This window comes from Cyprinodon tularosa, unplaced genomic scaffold (assembly GCF_016077235.1).
Source record: "Cyprinodon tularosa strain WSP-4 unplaced genomic scaffold, ASM1607723v1 ctg343, whole genome shotgun sequence".
Classification (NCBI taxonomy): Eukaryota; Metazoa; Chordata; class Actinopteri; order Cyprinodontiformes; family Cyprinodontidae; genus Cyprinodon; species Cyprinodon tularosa.
The window spans coordinates 93,489-113,979 of record NW_024039056.1 but is presented as its reverse complement, the minus strand read 5'-3'; the positions used below and the strand labels follow the sequence as shown (position 1 = coordinate 113,979).

The 20,491-nt window shown below is 38.2% G+C and overlaps 1 protein-coding gene across 6 annotated transcripts in view; it reads left to right on the top strand.

Moving 5' to 3' along the window:
• The window catches only part of LOC119789674 (signal-induced proliferation-associated 1-like protein 2), a 139,967-nt gene that overhangs the window by 97,630 nt on the left and 21,846 nt on the right, over positions 1-20,491 (top strand). For 4 of the 6 annotated variants that reach the window (XM_038294675.1, XM_038294679.1, XM_038294676.1 and 1 more), the window contains exons 10-16: positions 1,099-1,353; positions 7,641-7,787; positions 9,823-9,926; positions 10,074-10,162; positions 12,512-12,885; positions 16,466-16,720; positions 19,083-19,136. In XM_038294675.1, the coding sequence (XP_038150603.1) occupies positions 1,099-1,353; positions 7,641-7,787; positions 9,823-9,926; positions 10,074-10,162; positions 12,512-12,885; positions 16,466-16,720; positions 19,083-19,136 (1,278 nt within the window). The remainder of the gene's footprint in view (positions 1-1,098; positions 1,354-7,640; positions 7,788-9,822; positions 9,927-10,073; positions 10,163-12,511; positions 12,886-16,465; positions 16,721-19,082; positions 19,137-20,491) is intronic. The other 2 variants (XM_038294678.1, XM_038294680.1) reach the window with 2 other exon arrangements.

Genomic DNA, 20,491 nt, shown 5'->3' with positions numbered 1-20,491 from the left:
ACCCTGGCCCCACCCTGCCTACTATTTAAGGAATCTTGTCTGGAAACACCACTGACTTAGATTAAATAAAATCAGAATATTGAAACAGTTGTTGCAATTGCAAAAAGATTTGTTTAGAGCTGTTTTTTCTTTTCTCAAAAAGCTCAACAGACTTAGTCAAGATCTAAAGGAGAGGTCTTACCATAGGCCTGTGGATTCCTTTGTTTGAAACTGGTCCATTCAGAACCATATATTGAACAAGTTGTGCGTATCATTGGCTGGATTCTGAGCTAACGGAGATGGATGAGCAGCATTGTGACATGATCCAAAGATGGCTGAAAGAGGATGTATCATTTAAAGTCACAATCAATGGTTAGTTGGAAAGATATGAACAAAACTACCATAAGGCAGATCCTGATAGACCAGTTGAATACCTTGACCTGTTAAAGCATTTGTGTTTTGAGCAAAGAAGCTGCCACCAAAAAAAAAAAAAAAATCTTATGTGGTTAAACACAGAAAAAGATGCGATATAGTAAGTGTGACAATGTCTTACTGTACTTCTCATGCTCCTTAAGCAATGTTATATTCTGTCATCTTAAAACAATATTTTATAAAGATCTCTTTTGATAATCTAGAGTAAAGTATTCCCAGTAACAACAAATTAAAATTTTATAGGTATGCGATGCTTTTGCATTACTTTTCCCCTTTTTTTTTGTATACTAAGGTGCAACACTGCAAGGGTTGGAAGCTCTGTTGCCGACAATATACATTATGATGTTTTAATCCCCCAAATTTTTTACCCACACACATTAATTTCCTTCTACTTTCCATATATGCATTCATTTTGTATTTGGTCTTAGATAAAATAAAAAAAAAAATGGATAAATATTGTTTTTTAACCTCTAAGTCTAAATGTTAATCTAAACATTGAATATTATATAGACAGGTTAATTGATGATATCGAATCATAGAAAATGTGCATCAAAGTGTATGTTTCATGTCATTTTTATGGCTTTTTGGTAAAACTCAGGAGATTAAATGCCATGTTTCCTACCATAGCCTGTAATGCAGTATGTGGACAATCTTTAACCTTTTGCCATTTTTGATTCTTTCCCCTAGGGGCTGTTCCGAACTTTACCGGATACCGATGGTGGAGTACAAGGTCGACAGCGAGGGCCAGCCTTGTGAGTACAAGACGCCCTTCAGAAGAAACACCACCTGGCATCGGGTGCCTGCAGCTGCAGGGGCGCCTCTGTCCCGGGGCTCGCCCACTCAGGGTCCTGACCGCCTGCAGTGCCAGCAGATCCTCCAGCAGCACCAGGCAGTTATCCCACGAAGCACTTCCTTTGATAGGAAGCTGCCAGATGGCTCCAGGTAAATATAAAGTGCTAAAAATAACTCAGGAGAATGTTTTCATCTCAAACCAGATGGGATGTTTTTCCTTTATCTTTTTAAAGCAGGACTCGGGTCTCAGTGTTATGCATGCCCAAGGCACCTGCCTGTCTGTGTACCAATGATATTCCATTGTTATTATTACATTTCCTGGTAAAATTTTAGCATGGGGAGATCATAGTTTTATGTTTTGAATTTACTGAACTTTTTTGTTGTTGTTCCTACTGTAAGATTCCCACTTGATCCTCCACAGAGCCATTCAGGTTTGTGAATATGGCCAATCCTTAAGTTCTTTTTATTAATGGCTGTTTCTTGAAAGCTGAGAACTCTTTAACTAAATTCTATGTGCGCTATTCCTCAATCAGGTCTGGGCTCAATATCATGTTTTTTACAGTTTTCAAATCAAAATGTGTGACCATTTTTTCTATAATCTTTTTGCTGCTGTAAACAACAGAATTTCCCCATGGTGGGACAATAAATGGATTTTCCATTCAATTCTATTCTAAAATGCCCAGAATTGTTATTTTTGATCGGTGAATGTAAGCCACAATATTAAACACCTGCAAATTTCTGTCATTTTAAAAGGTCTTTCCGTTCTCCGTGTTTTTCTTTATCATTATTATTATTATTTTTTTTTTTTACAAGCAACTGAATTTGTCTCATAGACAAGGGAAAGCTGTAACATACTTTTTTAAGCCAGCAGATGAGCAGTGCCCAGGAGGTCTGCCTTATTAAAATGCTTTAAATTAATGAAAAAGTATAATGACATTGATTTGAAATCTGGAATCCTTTGCTGCAACTGCAACTGACTGATAGGAACATTTCCTAAATAAAAGGTTTGTTTCCATACCGAAACTTTCATCTCCTTTAGTGAAGCAGTGAAGCTGTGATGACAATAACTTATTGTTAATCCTCCTATTTAGATAGTGGAGAAGCAACAACAGCAACTGGGAGATTGTAAAATTTTATAGATCACCCAAGAGAGGAAACAAAGCTTTTAAGACATTTTTGCCTCATGGGTTTTCATAAAAACTGTGATCAAACATCACCACCCTCTGTCTTTTTGTGAGAAAAATCTTTGAACTCTGTTTACCATTTTGAAAAGAGCCACAGGGATACTTCTAGGAGCTTTTATTGTGTTCGCTTATTTACATATGTATAAACAGAACATTTTAGTCCAATGAATTCACAGCTCCGCTTTCATCTCCCTTGAGATGATAAGGCCACATTTAGACTTTGTTCCTGTCCTATTCTGGACATCTCCATTGAACCATGTAAAGCAGTGATTTGTTCAGTCTAATGGAACCCCTACAGTCATGATAACCTTTCCAGTGTGTCACACCGACCCCCCCTGGTGTTGCCTGTTCTGACTATACTTTAATAATGGCCGCCTTCTCTGCCTAATCAGGCTTTCTGGAAGTGGGAGAACTCCCTTTTTCTCCCTGGCTCCCTTTCCTCTGCTCTCCCTCCCTCTTCCTTGCACCCTGCTGAGGAGGAGGTGATAGGGACACTGACACAGCTCGGCTCATCTCATCCAATTACTCCAGAAACAAAGACCGCGCTCTTCCTCAGACCACGACGTGAAGCGCCTCAGAGGGAGTGCTGGTGGCAGAGGGAGCGAGTGGAAGAACGAAGGGGTGTTATTATAGAGGAGCATATTCTACAGGCATAAATCAACATAAATTATGTTGTCATTTCTTTTAATAGTTTGACTAATTGAGGAAGAAGAAGACTTAATGTTTGGTGATGACTCTCAATCATTTTAAGTGTGCAGAAGCTGCGCAGACGACTGAAATCATTAGGTCTAGATGGCAATGAAAGTACCGGTATTAGCAAACCAGGAAAAGCTTTATATGTGCAACTTTTTATCTCCCTTAATTATAAGTGATGACACAAACTTGGCAGGATGTATCGCTCAGGTGCCTTTTGAGGAAGGACCCACATCTTAAACCATCCCCCCCTAAAAATAATCCTATCCAAGGCTGGAATCCAGAATTGGTGCTATAGAAGAAAAAAAAAATCAGGGCTACAAAAGCAGAGTGCACCTTCAGACGCTATTGCACCACAGATAAGAATATTGCATTTGATATCCCCCTCCTCAGACATCTTATCTCCAGGGAGAAGGGAAAGAAGAACAAAAAAGCAGATGTTGCTGTTTCAAATTAAAGCGCCAGGACTCAGCGGAGGAGAGGAAATGTTGCGATCGAACTAATGCGTTTGATGATGTGTGTAGGGATTTAGTTGTGACGGCTTATTTTTTCGTAAAAGTCTCAGACAAAAGGAGAGCAGAGATGACAGCAGAACTAATTCGTTATTCTCTCTGGTAACTAAAGTGCTCTTCCAGCTTAAATAAAGTATGCTTGTACTGTGTATATGTGGACGGTATATTGTAGAAGTTTTCATACACCTGCCGCACCGTGCCCCATACATACACACTTACTGTAAGGCCAGCAACTTCTCAACAACTGTTTATTAACAAACGGTAATTTCTTAAACACAAAACAGAACAGTATTGGTCTTTTATTTTCAATTTTCAATACTTTCAATCTTGTAGCCTTGTGCTTTCTGTTTTTAAATAAAAAGAATCCTCTAATTTTTACAGATGAATTTAACAGTTTTTCTTAAGTTCTAATTCAAATTTGATAGAAAACAGTAGTTTTAACTTCAATTAAGTCAAAAATATGTAAAATTCCTTAATTATAAATGTATATTGATCTCCTAAGAAATAGATTTTTTATTGAACCTGAAATTTCACTTCATGCAGCTCTCTTAATATATTTGAATCCCTCTCCCTGTTTTTTATTTCATGCTTCTCTGGGCCCCCATGAAAACATGCTGCCCCCTCTTTGCCCCCTGGTACATTTTTTTTCTAGGTCCTCCACTGTTCCTCACCTTCACTAGACGTGGATATACTTTACTATTTCTGCTGTAAAATTACTCCTATATTATCGTTTTTTACTCGAGGATTCAACCTGTGCCGTTTCCCAGGATGCACAGCTTTGATTGGTAACTAGGTGACTGCCAGAGAGTAACCCCACACTAATCTGACAGATCCAATCAGTTCTCCGATCAACCAGTCACCTGGAACGCTGGTTGAACATTGAGCATCGCTTTGGACAGATACGCTGCACAGGTTTCACCAGCAACCTCCTCCCCACACCCCGCTCTCTGTTGTTGTCTGCGCAATCAAAGTAGTTCTAATCTGCACATGATGCATGAATTATTGCACTAGCATTAGAAAACACCACCTCCCATAGTCTAAAATCCGGGATAATTTATCCGAATCCTGGAATTTCCGGGAGACTTGGGATGTCTGTAAATGAACACAATGCAGGTAGAGGCTTTTAACTAGCACTCGGAGAGAACAGACCTCCGCCAAGTAGCTCATTTCCCCCGACATATTGTCACTTCCACCTTAAAGCTACAGTGTGTAATAATTACAGGCATATAAAGTCAGAAATGTAATATATTATACATAACTATGTTATTTATCATCACCTATGAGCTCAGCCTCTTAACCTTAATATTTGCGTTGCCTTAGAATTCGTTATTTATAATTACATAGGAGCGGGTCTCGCAGCCATGGAGGCTGACATCTTTGCGCTACGGCAAGCGCAGAGGCAACAAACTAGCGATTGCGAGATCTCCCATTACGCTCGAAAATAACTACGGCAAGTTGAGAGAGATTAACTGAGACGGTACTGAACAGTAGATGGCAGTATTAGGCCTGAGAAGCGTTTAGTCTGCCTGAAACCAAAGAAGAAGAAGAAGCAGGTATACTGCGCCTCAGTAACAAGAAAGGTGAACAAGGCGGCAGGCGTGAGTGACTTTGCAAACTGTTTGGCACTGTGTGGCCAAACATCAGACGAATGGAGGATCATGCCTACTCTGTATCACAACGAAAAGCGGCGGACACCGAACCCCCGTCATATAAGAAGCGGAAACACGACGAGAATAAACGCAAGCGTGACAAGAAACGACAAAAAACACGGATCAACATTGGCACGGCATTTACACGATGGAAGTCACTGATGGAGGAAAAAGGTTTTCAAAGTGACGCTCAAGTTGCCAGTTTTCTGTTGGACAGGTAATTAATCCTACACACACAATTGTCTAATATCACTGCAGTTTTTGGAGTACAGGATGCTCAGACCTGTCTAAAACAATAACATGCTGCGTGATGATGCTGTTACTCTCCAGTATACTTATTCAGCAACGTCCCTGACGTTTCACAGGTAATGATTCAGTAATTTTCTGTAAAATGATTTTCTGGATATATACCTCGGTTACTTCTCTCCGGCTCCTTTGGAGATCTTCAAGCCTTTCCTCCTCTGCTCTCACCCCGCTGGCTCCCCTCTCTCGCCTGGCCCTAGCTGCACGCTCACCCCGGCCTCTCTGCCCTCTTCCTTTCCCTCTTCCTCGCGTTGTAACCCCCGTGCCACAAACAAGACTTGGACTCTGTAAACGGGGAATATATATTCTTCCAGCGAACACAATCTCGCTGTTAAATTACAATTACTTCGTCTGTTTATATCACCATGCAAAGCAGCTCACCAAAACGTCACGACGACGTAGAAAAAATAACGGGTATATTTATTATCTTAAGTCTACATGAAATCTATACCCTACACAGACTAATGAAATACTATCTGTAAAATTATCTATGTAAACAAACCTCATCACTTGAGAAGGTAGGTGATGCCCACGTCGTGGAAGACATTTTGTCCCGTAACGCTCGCCGTACTGTTGGGGGGGAGAAGCGGTGGGGGGGAGTCGTTCATGTTGCTGCAGTCTGCAGTCTGAACGTTAGATGTCGCTGAAAATTACACACTGTAGCTTTAAGTTAATACCTGTTTTCACAGAATCTATCAAAAATATCCCTGGATCCAGATTGGGATCCGGATCATCAATAAAATTGATTGGGTTGTTCCTTGGACTGATCTGTCAGACAGACAGACCCACAAACTCTCCTTGGTGGAGGTAATGATTATACGAAAAAAAGAATGATAATCCAAACAGTCTGGGTTTATATCCAACCAGCTCTTCTATACTATCTCTAGTTTAATATTTAAGGCCTTTGTCCTGCTGGCATATTAACATCCTAGCATAAAACCTCCTGTGTAGCTTCTAAAAGGTTTTCTTTCAGGATTTATTCAGATAAATCAATCCCCACTGCTTGATGCTGCCACCCCCATTAGGACCTTGTGTTTATAGTATTAGTTCTCTAAAACTGGGTTTTTCATGTAGGCTAGACCTTTCTGTTCCTTTGCTTCACCACCCTGCTGTGGTCCCCAATCACTGAGCCACAGACCTGTACAGGTCCATGTTTCTTTAATTAGGGCTGCAGAGAAATAATCCGTCATTTTATTGACAGTCACACACTGTGAGGTGTTTTATTTAGAATAAAGCTGAATAATCCTTATAAAATTATTCTCCTTTTTAATATCTCCTCTGTGCATGTTTAATGCAGCAAATGAGATGGTACATCTATTATCCTAATGTATATTCTGCATAAAGTGATATAGGAGCAGGAATATTATTATTTGTTCTTGCATAAAACTTATTTTTCTGTTTTCAGCCTATATCCAGTCAACCATTGTTGCATGGTACTGAATGCTGAAGTACTCCAGAAGTCTTTAATGCATCATATCCACGTGTTTTTGCTTTCTAGAAAAAGTTAGTGCATGGCAATATGAGTGATTATACCTTTAGTTAAGTTGCATGCAGAAAAAATTAAATACAGTATTAAATTAAACGGCCAGACTGGATTGTTGGGTCCATGTGCTGTTAGTTTTTTTCAACAAATCTAACACATGTGTAAATATAGATTCTCATTTCAGCCTCATGCTACATGCATACAGGGAGTCACCATCTGGATTACTTTCAGCAGCTTATAACCAGAACTAATCTCTTTTGTGTTTGTCTTTGGAGAATAAGAAAAAAACGTCTTCTCCATTACTGACAGCTCTTAAAATTTTTTATGGAGATTATCCCCGGCGCTTATGTAAAGGAACCAGTTTCTGCTGCAACACCCAGTGATAGCGTTGTAAATGTGTGGGTAATTCATTTTTCAAGGTACAGCCTAAACAGGTTTTGCTTATAATTTTGATGAATAGAAATACAAGGACAGTGGATTAGTGCCAAGATGATTATCTTCTATGTCACTTAGAAAAATAACTGGACATTAGCAGACTAAGATGAAATGTAGAATCCAAAGTTTCAATGAGAAATATACTCTTTGTACTTATCTTATGTGTATGTTTCTACAGGACACTGCAGGACATGGAGAATCCCCAGGTCACTATATGCAACAAGGGAGACCAGCACTACCGCAGCTCCCCCAGTAACCAATCCTCCTCCAGCGATCCTGGACCATGTGGCAGCAGCAACTGGTCCCAGCAGCCTGGATACGACGGGTAAAAGGAGTATAAATGAGTTATTTTTCCTTTTTGTATAAAATGGTCCCCCCCTGATGATTCAGTCTTTTTTTTTCTAGCTGTTGTGAATGCAGCTTCAAACAGTGCTTGCACCATTTCCAAGCCCTGGCAATTTTACAAAGATGAAGGCAATTTTTCAGCAAGAAATGACCAAATCATCAGTGCACTTTTGTTGCAACAGATTTCTTAAGGGAAATAATCTACTAGAATTGTTATTATGCTTTTGCTTCAGCTCAACACCTTAGTAGAGCAGGTTATATTTCATAGAATTTCATTTTAGTATTTAGGCTGTCTTAAATATAGATATATTTTACTAGATACAGCTTATCTTAGTATATTTCTTTAAGATTATTACTTTGAATCACCTTGTCGGTGACAAACAGGATCAAGCCATCTTCCTCTGTCTGTTTTCAACATTAGAATCTAACTTCCACTAAGCATCCACATGAATATGTTATAAGCTATATATTACATACAATGATAACAATATGGCTGTTATGACTGACATTTGTTTCAAGGAAACCAGACCTAAAGTTTTTGACGTAATGCTATCCTAGTATCCCTCTGCTTTTCTTTGTGGAGTTGTTATAGTTAGTTTAGTTGTTTTGCTGGTTCAGACTTGACCTTTACAATTGTCCCATTGGGTTTGCGACATGCTTTTTAAAAAAGTTTTTTTTCATCCTATATGGTTTCTATGTGGAGTTAGAGTACAATTAATGAAATTATATTCTTATTTATTTATAGTCTGTTTTAGTGAAACAGAGGAAAAGGAACATGACACCATCATGACTGAAATTTCTTCAAAAATACATCTTATCAGTGTCATCAAATGGATCAGTGTTTTTATACTTAGAGCCCAATAGATCCTTGCAGAGGATCTTTGGGTTATCCATAGGGGCTAAATGTTAATTTAAGTCTATGCTGAAGGTGCAGATTGTAGAGTCGGAGTTTTAGATTCCTTTCTTTTATCTTAGAGTGACAGCTTAAGTCAAAGTGAGGTAAGTTTCTACCTTAGTCAGTTAAATAACATGCTGCTGTCATTTTTGCACATCTCTGATGTTGCTGCTATTTTCAAATATCCATTACTGTAAAAATGTCCATATGTGTATATTAGTTATTCGTTCTCCAGGTGCACAGTTTTATATTGTTAAAACACTTTATAGTGCAGTATTTTGTTATTTATCTTTTAACTCTTCACTATTATGTTATTCTGATACATTTTTATAAGGTCCATAGTTGTGCAACCATTTTTTTATCATATTTTTTCCTGCTGTAAACACCAGAATTTTCCCATTGTGGGTCAGTTCATTTCTATTCTATTCTGATTTCCATCCTTGTGAAAACTGTTTTATATTCTAAACTAAACTTTAATGCCAGATTTATGCCCATTATAATTGTATATTTCTGAGCAGAATGTTACATGACTTATTTTCCTTATACCAGTTTGAATATATATTATTTATGGTTTCATCTGGAGCTGCAGACTGACATTGTTAGGGCTTGAGGGACTCCACTACAATACATACTTCTGTGTATAAATGTTTCAGACATTGGTCTGCCATTGGCCTCTAAGGTGCTCTGAACCGTTGAAGACCACAGAGCCTTTTCAGAGCTGCTCCACTGCAGACCCACAAACTGTACCACTGATCTCCAGTTAGAGTCTTTGTTAAAGATAACGAGACACCCTGCCCCCTGTTCATCTGAGCTAAATCCTGTTAGCCCTTGAAGCGTTAATTAAGACCTGCATTGAAAAATCTGATTTTCTTTCCCCTTTGTCAAGAGCAAGGAACAGCTTGGCATGTAGAGCTGAATGAAAACGGGCCTCTTGTCAGTGCTTTCTGGCAGCTTCTTTATTCTTTTATAAGCTCAAGTGATTTGACCTTAAAGAAACATGAGCTAATTGCTTTAAATCCGCGGTAGGGCTTTTAAAGCTTTTCTTTGATCAGAAAACAAAGCCCACACAATAGATTGAAAATTATTTGAAGCCCTTTTATTTTTTGTGGGGTTTTTTCAGGTGTCCCTCCCCTATACTGCACGAGCGGGCAGGCGACATCCAAGGAGGGGACGGAGAGATCCGCAGGGAGAGGGAGCCTACCCTGGAGAGGACAAGATCTGCTGGTGAATCTAATATCTTCATCGATGCAATTCAAGTGCATGTTACATAAAAAATATAGTAAAAGCAAAGCATTGTTGGGCTTTTATTATTGATTTTGTTTTTTGTTTATTTACTGGCCTTTGAATACTGTTTATTATGGCTCTTCACAGAGGCCAAATGGCACATCCCCTCCACAAAGATCCTGAACCCTCTGAAGCAAAGGGAAGGAGGGAAGGATTCTCCAAACAAGCTTTCTAGGGTGAATGTCTCTTCTTCAACTATTTAGGTGGACTGAGATGACAGCATGACATTTGATCTAATTTAAGACATTGCTCCGTACTTTTGGGAATCTGGACTTAAAGATGAATTGTTTGAATATACCATCAAATTATTTCCATGAATGAATGACCGTTTGTGATTTTTGTTCCCCAGTTAACATTGATTTAATATCACCAAGTTCTCATTTTTAATCAAAGATTTTTTTTTTTTTTTTTTATTAAACCGTTATTCTTTCTAATGGTTTAATTATGTAAAAAGTACAACAGATTGAAACACAAACAAAACACAACAAAATGGCTTTTCAAAATAAAAGTCTGTTGAAAGTGTAAATATAAACTACAATAATCAATTTACTATGTTTCAGACATTTAAAGTAAGACATTTTTCGGCATAATTCTGAAGTTGGTGTCTCTAGTTAACCTAAGACAGAATAATTTAGAAGAGAAAAAAATAAGATAAAAATTTTCTGAACCAGTTTTAAAGTAAATTTCACCACAATCAGAAAACTCTCAGTGGAAGAAGCAGAACACCTTCCAGATATCTGGATCTTGCATGTTTCCTTTCCATGAACCAGACTGCAGTCAATTAAACTTCATTTCTGATACCATAAATCTCAACATATATCTGGTTGTTTTAAGATGGATTGCTGAGATGTAGCGAGATGGAATGGTTGTTTTTTCAGCCCTGATGGTTGATTTTACTCTGTTGAAACAAACTGAATCCAAAAAGGAAAAAGAAAATGCTTTTAAAAGGTCAATCAGTGACACAAAGCACATATCAACATTTAGCAACTAGACAAGCATACCCAAGCACACAATGCAGAAAACTCATTTAGCAGAAATAAATCTGGCTCATTAAGCCAAATGTTCTGGTTCAGCTAGGTAAGTCCTCTGGCTGGTTCTAAGGTTTGTTTGTCTTTTGTTTGAGTTTTAGAGCATAAGTTCCTCAGCAGTTGGCAGAATGTAAACTCGCTATCCTTGAGATTAAATGTTATTGTTTATTGCTTGATTGATCCCTTGAATAAAAATCCATACATTTAGGAGTTTAACCTTTTGATTCCATTTAAAAGTAACTTTATGAATCAGTTTAAAACATTTCTACATTACCAAAATAACACATTACAAAATATTTGGCCCTGATGCATCACTGAGAACAAATTACTTAAGCCTAATTTGGTAAAGAAACAGATTTACAAGGTTAAAATGCCGAATCTAATGGGTCAGTTAGGGAAGCTTTAAAAGGGTTCAGAGGGTGATACTTAAATATGTTTGAAATGTCACATCTCAGTATTCCATGCATTTTAAAAGGCTTTTTAGGTTATTTAAATTGAATGTTTCCTGCAGACTCTGTTTCCAGTGGAGATTTGTTCCACCCAGCATTGTACAGCAGTCTCACACCTGCTCGGATACACATATGTTTTTGGTTTAGACATGTTATTATTTTACCTTTTCCAGTTGCTACATATCCTTCACCAGCAAACTGTCAGATGTCTCATACCATCACCATTTGAAGGGCAAATTTTATTTAAAATAGTTATTGTAAGAGCTTTCATCCTGACTACTTTTTTTTCCCCCCAATATTATCCTTTTTTTTCCCTCAGTATTTTCCCCTTTTCAGCTAACTGCACCTTTCTGCCAGTTAGTGCTTTAAGCCATGTTTGCATTAGCGCAGGGTTTGTGCGTGAAAAAATCATCATCCCCATGGCACCATTTTTTCACCGATGTATTTGCTAGTTTCTCCAACTGCTTTTGGTTTATTGTGGTTTGAATTACATCATTTAGTGAACTTAAATCAATCCCATAAACATATATATGTTTTTTGTTACATTGAGATATCCATTATCCTCCATTAGTGGAAGTTTTAATCAGTAATCTACAGCATTAGAACCCCACCTCAACCATAGAAAGTTATGTAGGGTGTCAATGGTCTCTGCTGGATCACAAAGAGTTTCCCCAGAGTGAATGAAGTATAGTATGGTTCTTATTACTATATGGAAAATAATAGTTCTCCATTTTATGCAAAAAGATCACTGCACCAAATTTAATCTTACGAGAAATTAGAGTATTTTCTCCTCTAGATTAAGGCTTAAACTGATGGCTTATAGGGAGCTTCCATGAATTGTTTAGATTTAATTGAACAGATTTATTATACTTGGCTCTATCAGCGTAAAAAGATGACCAAGAAGTCAACAGGAAAATGCGTTTAGCTCTGAAAGCAGTTGTACCATGTTGGCTTTCACACTAAAATTACGCAGGCATATTAACATAAGTATGAGAACCATCTGCATTCATCTGATTTCAATATTCTTTCTCATTCACTTCTCTACCAGACTGGCGATAAAAACTCCAGCCACTCCAGTAGCAATACTCTTTCAAGCAACGCCTCCAGCAACAGCGACGACAAGCACTTTGGCTCCGGAGACCTGATGGACCCAGAGATGCTGGGCCTCACCTACATTAAAGGGGCCTCCACTGACAGCGGCATAGACACTAATCCCTGCGTGCCCCCAGGAACTCGGATGTTGCTGCAGGGTAGAGTCGGGGACCAGGGACACCCTTGGGTCTCTGAGCACCAGGAGGACGAAATGACAGAAGAGGATCATGGGAAATTATACCTACAGCAAGGCTTTGCTTCAGCCATCATGTCTAGTCATGTGACAGAGGGAAGCATCGGAGACCTCAGCGAGATTTCATCTCATTCAAGGTACATTACAAATAAAGGCTTTTCTTATTATGCAACATGAACATTTTTTCTAGGATTGTACATGATGTTATGTTGATATGAAGTTTAGGGAAGAATTGCCTTTGAACAGAAAACAACTGGATAATATGAAGAAATTAAAAATAAAATACAGAGAACCTAAGGGTAATGACAGAAATAGCTTAGTCAAAGGCTTCTTTTACAAAAAGAAATAGGAAGCACTGTGTCAATGAGTCCCTCAGGGGAAAACTCATGGCTAAACACAAAACCACAGAGGCAGGACTACTTCCTATCCAAAGAAACACAGTGATTCAACAGTTCCTTTATTGGTTTGACCAGGTTAAAAAAGCACAGCCATTGGGACGGATAGAGCTTCATCACTAAATTTGGGAAAGAGACGGTGAAACACAGAAACACTGATCTAGAAGTGCTTTAAAAAAAAAAAAAAATAGACAAAGCAAATGTCAATTATGTTCCTTATAATAGTTTTTTTTTTTATGTAAAGAGTTTCTGAAGCACCAGATAAAATATCTTTGATACTTTTTCTACTTTAAAGGTAATTGCTTTGCTTTGGTTGTGCTGAACCTTTGCTGGGTCACTAGACTAATTTGTGTGCTTTGGAAATTCACACCCTTTATTATGGTACATCGCTCACAGCAAAATCCACTGTGTTGGAATTCAAACACAAATACCGCAACTGCCAAGCTATTGAGCTCGATACCGCATCTGCTCTACCAGTGCTCACATGTATCAGGCGTAAAACTAATGGTCTGTGTCTGTTCACTGACCTTGTCCTTACCTGCTCGTGCTCACTGTCTGCTGATCCACCAACCAGCTAATCCAGCTGTGTTAGAGCCAGTGGTGGAAGCTGCTCTCAGCCCAAAGCAACATGGAGGGAGAGGCTTCTGTGATCCCAGTTCTCATCACCGTACTGTGGTTCATCTGGAAAAGAGACGAGGGGGATTATAGCAAACATTTCCACTCTGCATAGAATAAAATAAGCATTTGTTTGCAATAGGATTTAAAGAAGAAATGAAAATAGAAATGCCTTTGCTTTGATAGCTTTAACTTTTGTCGAGTTGTTTTTGGATATAACATTCAGACATATATCATATTAGGCAAGGGTGACCAGTTTATCTAAGCTGCTGTTTAAACCAACCCTACATGAAAAATAAAAAAAAGCAACCATCTTGTCACCCTCGGCTGCAACCTCTGCCACCATGTGTTTAGGAAGACTCCCAATGAGTTAGAATGTTGTGGAGGAATTCTGGGCCTTGGGTGATTTTGCTGTTTTGCTTTGGATCTACGTTCTGCTCTAAAAGCCAAGTAACCTTAAGATTATTGTCACTGATAGCCAGGTTTTCTCCTTCAGAATATTCTAGTAGAATTCATGATTTTAACAATTATTGCAAGTATTCCTGATCCTCAATGAGCAAAGCAGGACTCAGCCTACCCCCACAATGTATTCTGCTAGGTTTTTTTCCTGATAGATGGAAAAAAAAAAAACGTATTGCCTGTCAGTGCAAAGAATATTCTACTGAACCATCGAGATATTTTTTACTCCAAATGTGAGATGAGCTTTTTTAATCAGCCAGCGTTGGTGTTGCCCCAGAAATCCCCTATGGATGCTCTTTTTGCACAGCCTCTTTCTAGTTGTTGACCTTAAATGAGGCAAGCGATCCCTGCAGTGCTTTAAACTTTGTTCTTCATTCCTCTGTGACCTACTTAATGAGTCGTCTACGTTCTCTCTGAATAATTTTTGCAGGGGGGTTCCATTGCTTCTCCATTTGTGAAAAATAACTCCCACTGTAGATCTGCTGGAGCCTCAAAGCTTTAAAAAAGGCTTTCTTACCCTTTATTCAGACTGAATATGTGTTTTATATTATTGAGTTTCTTCAGTTTGATTCAATTTATGTCACATATTAAGGGCCCTTCATGTTTTTACAAACATTTTCACTGAACCTGAACATATTTAACACCGGAGCTCATGATGCGAGTTTCATTTCAAATAAGCCCAGGTCGGTTAGAATCATACCCTGCTTTCTACATTTATTCAGGTTGTCTTCGTCTAATATTAAAATGTTTTTGGATATGAAAGACTGACAAACTTTTGAACTGAAAGGGAGCTAATATCTTTTTACATCACTGCTTGTATTTGGCATAACTGTGAATGAAATGAAGTGTTGTCGGTGTCTTGACTCTGGTTGTATCTAATGATTATTTTGCTAATTGATTAATTGGTCAATTATCTAATTAATTGATTAATAAACGGTGCATTAAGTAATATTTTATGCAGAATCAAAACCAGGTGAAGCTAAAAGTGCTACCTGAGGAGTTCTGGATAGTTTATTCACAGACAAAATATTTTTTTTTTCCCATCTTAAATGAAGATTGTTTATATATATATATATATATATATATATATATATATATATATATATATATATATATATATATATATGTGTGTGTAATTTTTATTTTTTTTTTACAATTTTTGCATAATTACTGCTCTGAGGGGGCTTTCCACCTATAGCAATAGTTAGAGTTTTTATCTCTCCAGTTAATGAATAATCAATTGCTAAATTAGTTGAAAATAATTTTATCAATTGATTCATCAGGATTAATCTGATTAATTGTTCCAGTCTGGACCATAATTACCTCCAACTAAGAGAGCACTGATTCCTTGATCTACTTCAGAAATAGAAGCCATAAAAAACTTTTACTGAATATTTAGCATTATCAGTAAGATAAGTGACATGGCATGTTGGCCTCGTTTCCATAGATGTATTGTGAAGTTGACATCGTTAAAAAAAATCATCATTGTCTGACTTTTATTTAGCAAATCATAATTAAACCTCTTAGAAATGAAAATGTCTGAAGTTAAAACTGTTGGCTATACTCTTAAAGGGGAAAATTTGGTCCGTTTTTTTTTTACAGCACAACAAAACTGTTGTCAAAGTAATATTTCTGTCAGCAAAGGAGTCATTAATTTGACCAAATGATCTGAATTTCAAGGGTGAATTCACTCTGATAATATGATTAGAAACAGTTGCCCACATTCGTAGAAGCATGTAAGTTGCTTTAATCATTATGCTTAGAGACCCATAAATCAGTGGGGTCACAGCAGCAGATGTCTGAGGAACCTCTGCATGGCGCAGAGAGTAAGAGGAGGAAATATCTGTGGCTGTGGTTGAATGCAGTGAACCGTAAATGTGGTCTGTCATTTGATATTTGATGAAATATTGAAAGAACAAAGTTCAGCAGGAATACTCTCATAAAAAACTGGGGCTGATTCATCTGGTGAAGTAGGTTAAAGGGGAGGTAGATGTGAGTTTATTTATTTATATTTTTTTAAGGAATTATATCATCTTAGCCAATTGTCATGCTGAACATCCTCAGCCAAAAAGAAATCATCCAATGGGGTCATTTCCGTACATCTGCCCTGGCCGTGCTGCCAGCAGCCACTAATGCTTCTTTCTGTTTTATTATCATCATCATCATTATTTATGTTGCTTTTAATTTCCATTTATTGTTTTGTTCATGCTTAAGTTACATTATGCTTTTATTTTTGCTGTTTAATCAGTGGCTCACATCACTCTGGCAGTCCCCTTGCCCGCGGTGCCAGGTACTGTATGTCCGCTGACTCCTCCAAGGTGTACACCATCCCCCAGACGAGCAGCACAGGGCCAGAGCCGGGGCCCAGCTCCGAGGCCTGTGGACAGACACGCACACAGTCCAGCTGCCAGCTCCCAGTGAGCATGAAGACAGCTAATGCTGATGGGGATGATGATGATGTGGCCCACTGCACTGAGGGACCTCCCAACATATCAGAGTGTGGGTGAGTGAGTGAGAGACAGAGAAAGGTCTCGAGAGTCCATGAATGAGATCATCACAAAAATGAGGACATCACAAAAACAACACGTTTTATTTGTTTTGAATCAATTTTACTCACTTTATATGTTTTGATGTTTTTGTGAAGGTAAACAAGTTCCTTTTAAAAGTGGCTTTGGAAGGCGATGTTTTTTTTTTTTTACATCTGATGTAGGTCAGTCAAAGCTAAAAGCTTTGGTCACAGCTTGATTAGAGAAGCCCCGTCTGACTTCGGATTCGTGACCCGATTCGTTTCCTCTGCTTTCTGCTCAAATTTTGGAATAAGAACTTTAGTCAATTTATCTGAAGTAGCTGGAAATAAAAGTATTTAGAAGGTTTTTTTTAGCGTTTCAGTAAGTGAGGGAGAAAATGATTCTACTGTTTATCACAAGGATAAAATTATTTAATTTTCACATTTTTTTTATTTTATGCATCGTATTTTATTGACTAGCATGGATGGAATTAGTGACATCAATCCCTGCATTTATTCTCTAAAACATTCAGAGCCTACCATTAGTCTGAAAATTTATAAGGCTGCCAATATTTCCAAATCAAACTTAGAAAAAACAAGCCTAAAACCAAGATAATAGACATAATCTCAACAAGGTAGACACAAATGGTCTTACAAACTAGTAAAACTACAAAATGAAGGAGGGGAATGACCACTCCCTCTTAAAACACCTTAAATAATAGCCAACAAAATACAGTTTAATATTTAAAAGCATTTTAAGTCTTTATTTTTCTACTTCCACACTGAAGAGTCTTGTTGTTTATACATCCTGTTAGCTTTTAGGTATGATAAATGTGCTTATTGGTTAAAGATCCAACTATTGTATTTTGGGCTGAGCAATCACCAGCCTAACTGATTCACCCACAAAAAATATCTAATAGGTGTCTGTAGACAATCTGTTTTGGTGTTAATTTCAGATGTTGTTTTAGTGCTTGAGCAGATTACTAGAATTAAAATGCAGGTTTCACAAAGTCACATGAAATAAAAGTTATCAATCATAGCATTGCTAAGGTAGGGGGTGATTCTTCTAGGATGCCAAAGAAAATGAGGAGCATAGAGTAATTCGCTCCAACTTCACTTTTTGCTGCACAGCAGGAAGACAACTGTGTTCATTTATACCCAAAGGAAATAGGCATGGTGTAGAAACTAAAGAATTTCAAACAATCACTCCTACAGGAGGAAATTAAAACAACAAACACAGGCTGGTTGGCAGACAGTTACAAAAAAGCAAATAGTTAAATTTTTGCACTTGTGTTTCAAATCAACAGCCTAAACAATGTGATATTGAACTGTGGTATTGTTATGTTTTTTAATACATCTCTTGCCTACTGCATGTGAAAATAAAAAAACTTCCTTATCTTAATATTACACACTGGTGAAGCTGGTCTAAGAGATACGTTCAGTACAAAGTTAGAGCTTTGGTGTTTAAATCTCATTGGCTTTGATGATTTCTGCCTGTTAGCACCAGGTGCGAGCTGCGCTGTTGGAGCAGTTTCCTTTCAGACCCTCTCCATTGTCTGACCCGAACAGAGTTCATAAACTGTCCTCGATTGAGGCAGACAACCACAAAATAAATAAGCTCGATGATTCTGCTGACATAATACACTTGACACATGTCACATGTCGTTATTGATCATCCATTTGATGTCAGGTCCCTGTGGATGGGGTTTGCAGGGCCTCTGACAGATCAGCCTCTCTGTTGGGAGCCAAGCAATGACCTGTCACACCATTCACAGCTACTGTTGTTACTAGAAGTGTCGTCTAGGCAGAGAGACGTAAGGTGTCATCGGGAAAAGTTCAGAAAGTCCTCTTTATTTTTAGATGTTGTATAGGGATGGATGACTGACAGGATCTTCCTAATAATTAAATGGCATGCTGCAGGGAGCTTTAGATGTATGTAAGTACTCGTTTGAGGGTGTTAGAGACAGCTCTGGGCATGTTTTGGGAAAGTGAGAGTGAGATCTGCCCTCAAAGAAACCCCAGCTTCAGCTTCCAAGTAATCAAATTGAGACTGGGAAATTTGCTGTATGATTGATCGCGCGCACTGAAGTCGTCTTTTGCAGACTTATGAAAAAGCTCCGTAATTCATTTAGCCTCCCTATTGCTTGTTTATATATTCCTGCCGTTTTATTTCTTCTTACATAAGTGTCTCATGATAAATGGCCTAATATTACTCACAGATATTGCTATAACCTAATGAAGTTTCTCTTCCCCCTGTGCGAAGTTTTCCCATTTGACCTAACACTGTATGAAATGCAGGATGTGTTTTCATGCTTCTAATCCCAGGCTGCTTCCTTCTTGCTTCTCCTTCTTGTTTCAGAGGAGCGGAGAGTTTGTTAGCCTTCCTTCTCAAAATGCTGTCTGAGCGCTCCAGGTACACGGTTATAGTAAAACCCAGTGGCCCTAATTTGACCCAGCCTGCCACCCCCCACCCACCCACCCACCCTCTCCTGTCCTAGAACATCATAAATTAAATGATCGCTCTAAAGTGCTGGTCTGCTTGACATGTGATTCATTTAAAGGGCCACAATTATTTAAAAAATGGTAGGGAACACAGAAAAGATATGGAGTAACCCCGCCATGATGAGACACCATAACTGCACTAAAGCATGGTAGTGGCAGTTGTGGGGATGTTATTTATAGAACAAACATGGGAAACTGTATTAATGTGTTTAAACGGCATCATCAAAGTATCCTTTATCCAAATAAAATCAGGGAAAAGTCTTGAAATCTTATATTTATTCCCAATCTATTCAATCTGACTGAGCTTTAGTTATTTTGGAAACAAAAGCAGGCAAAAATTAAACTCTCTGGATGTGTGAAGCTGAAAATCTCTACCCTAAAATTCCAAAAACGCTAAAAGAAACAATCCACTGGACTTTCTTTCCAAGTCTGAAGACGTTTCGCATCCCATCCAGGAAGCTTTTTCAATTCAAAATATCAGAAATAACGTTGAGTTTGAGTGGACCAAAAACGACTTGTTTTGGCTTAGAAAACATGCAAATTTAACCAGATGATTTGTTGGCCAACAATTTCCCCTAGCCAACCCATTTTCAGAGACGTAGACCAGCATTGGGTATTGCAGGCTAACAAAGAAGCCAAAATACTGCCCGTCCGGTTAAATTTGCATCTTTCTTAAGCCAAAACAAGGCTTTGTTTTTGATCAAGTCTATAAAGCCTCTAAATTTCTTCTGACATTTTTAATTGAAAAAGCTTCCTGGACAGGAAGTGAAACATTTTCCAAAGTCCAGTGGATTGTTTTTTAACTTTTTTGGAATGACTATGACCTGAATGACTGAGAATCTTAACCAGCATTGCAACATAATGTGATTCTCCAAAGTAAATTACATGCATTTGTAGAAAAAAAGCTATGCCATTTGGCTATCACTTAAATGATTTTGGTTTTCGTGTGAAAAAAATGTGAATATCATGACTGTTACAGATTCTATTGCAGGAAACTGTTCATAAAGAAGAGCAGAAAAAGTATCTCTCTGTAGCGGTCACAGCCGGCCTGTCCTATCATCTAGCCGTCTAAGCAATATCCCTGCGGCTATCTAACACCCTGTCCACAGCACTCAGGCTGTCATGTGCTGGCTGCTCATTTAGAGCAGAGCTCTTACAGCCACACAACTTCCCCAGCCAGGTTGTTCACATCCTCTGTGCCTTGTGCCCTCTTCTCTTAACACCCAACACTCTAACAATCAGAATCATTTAGATGTTTGCAAACAA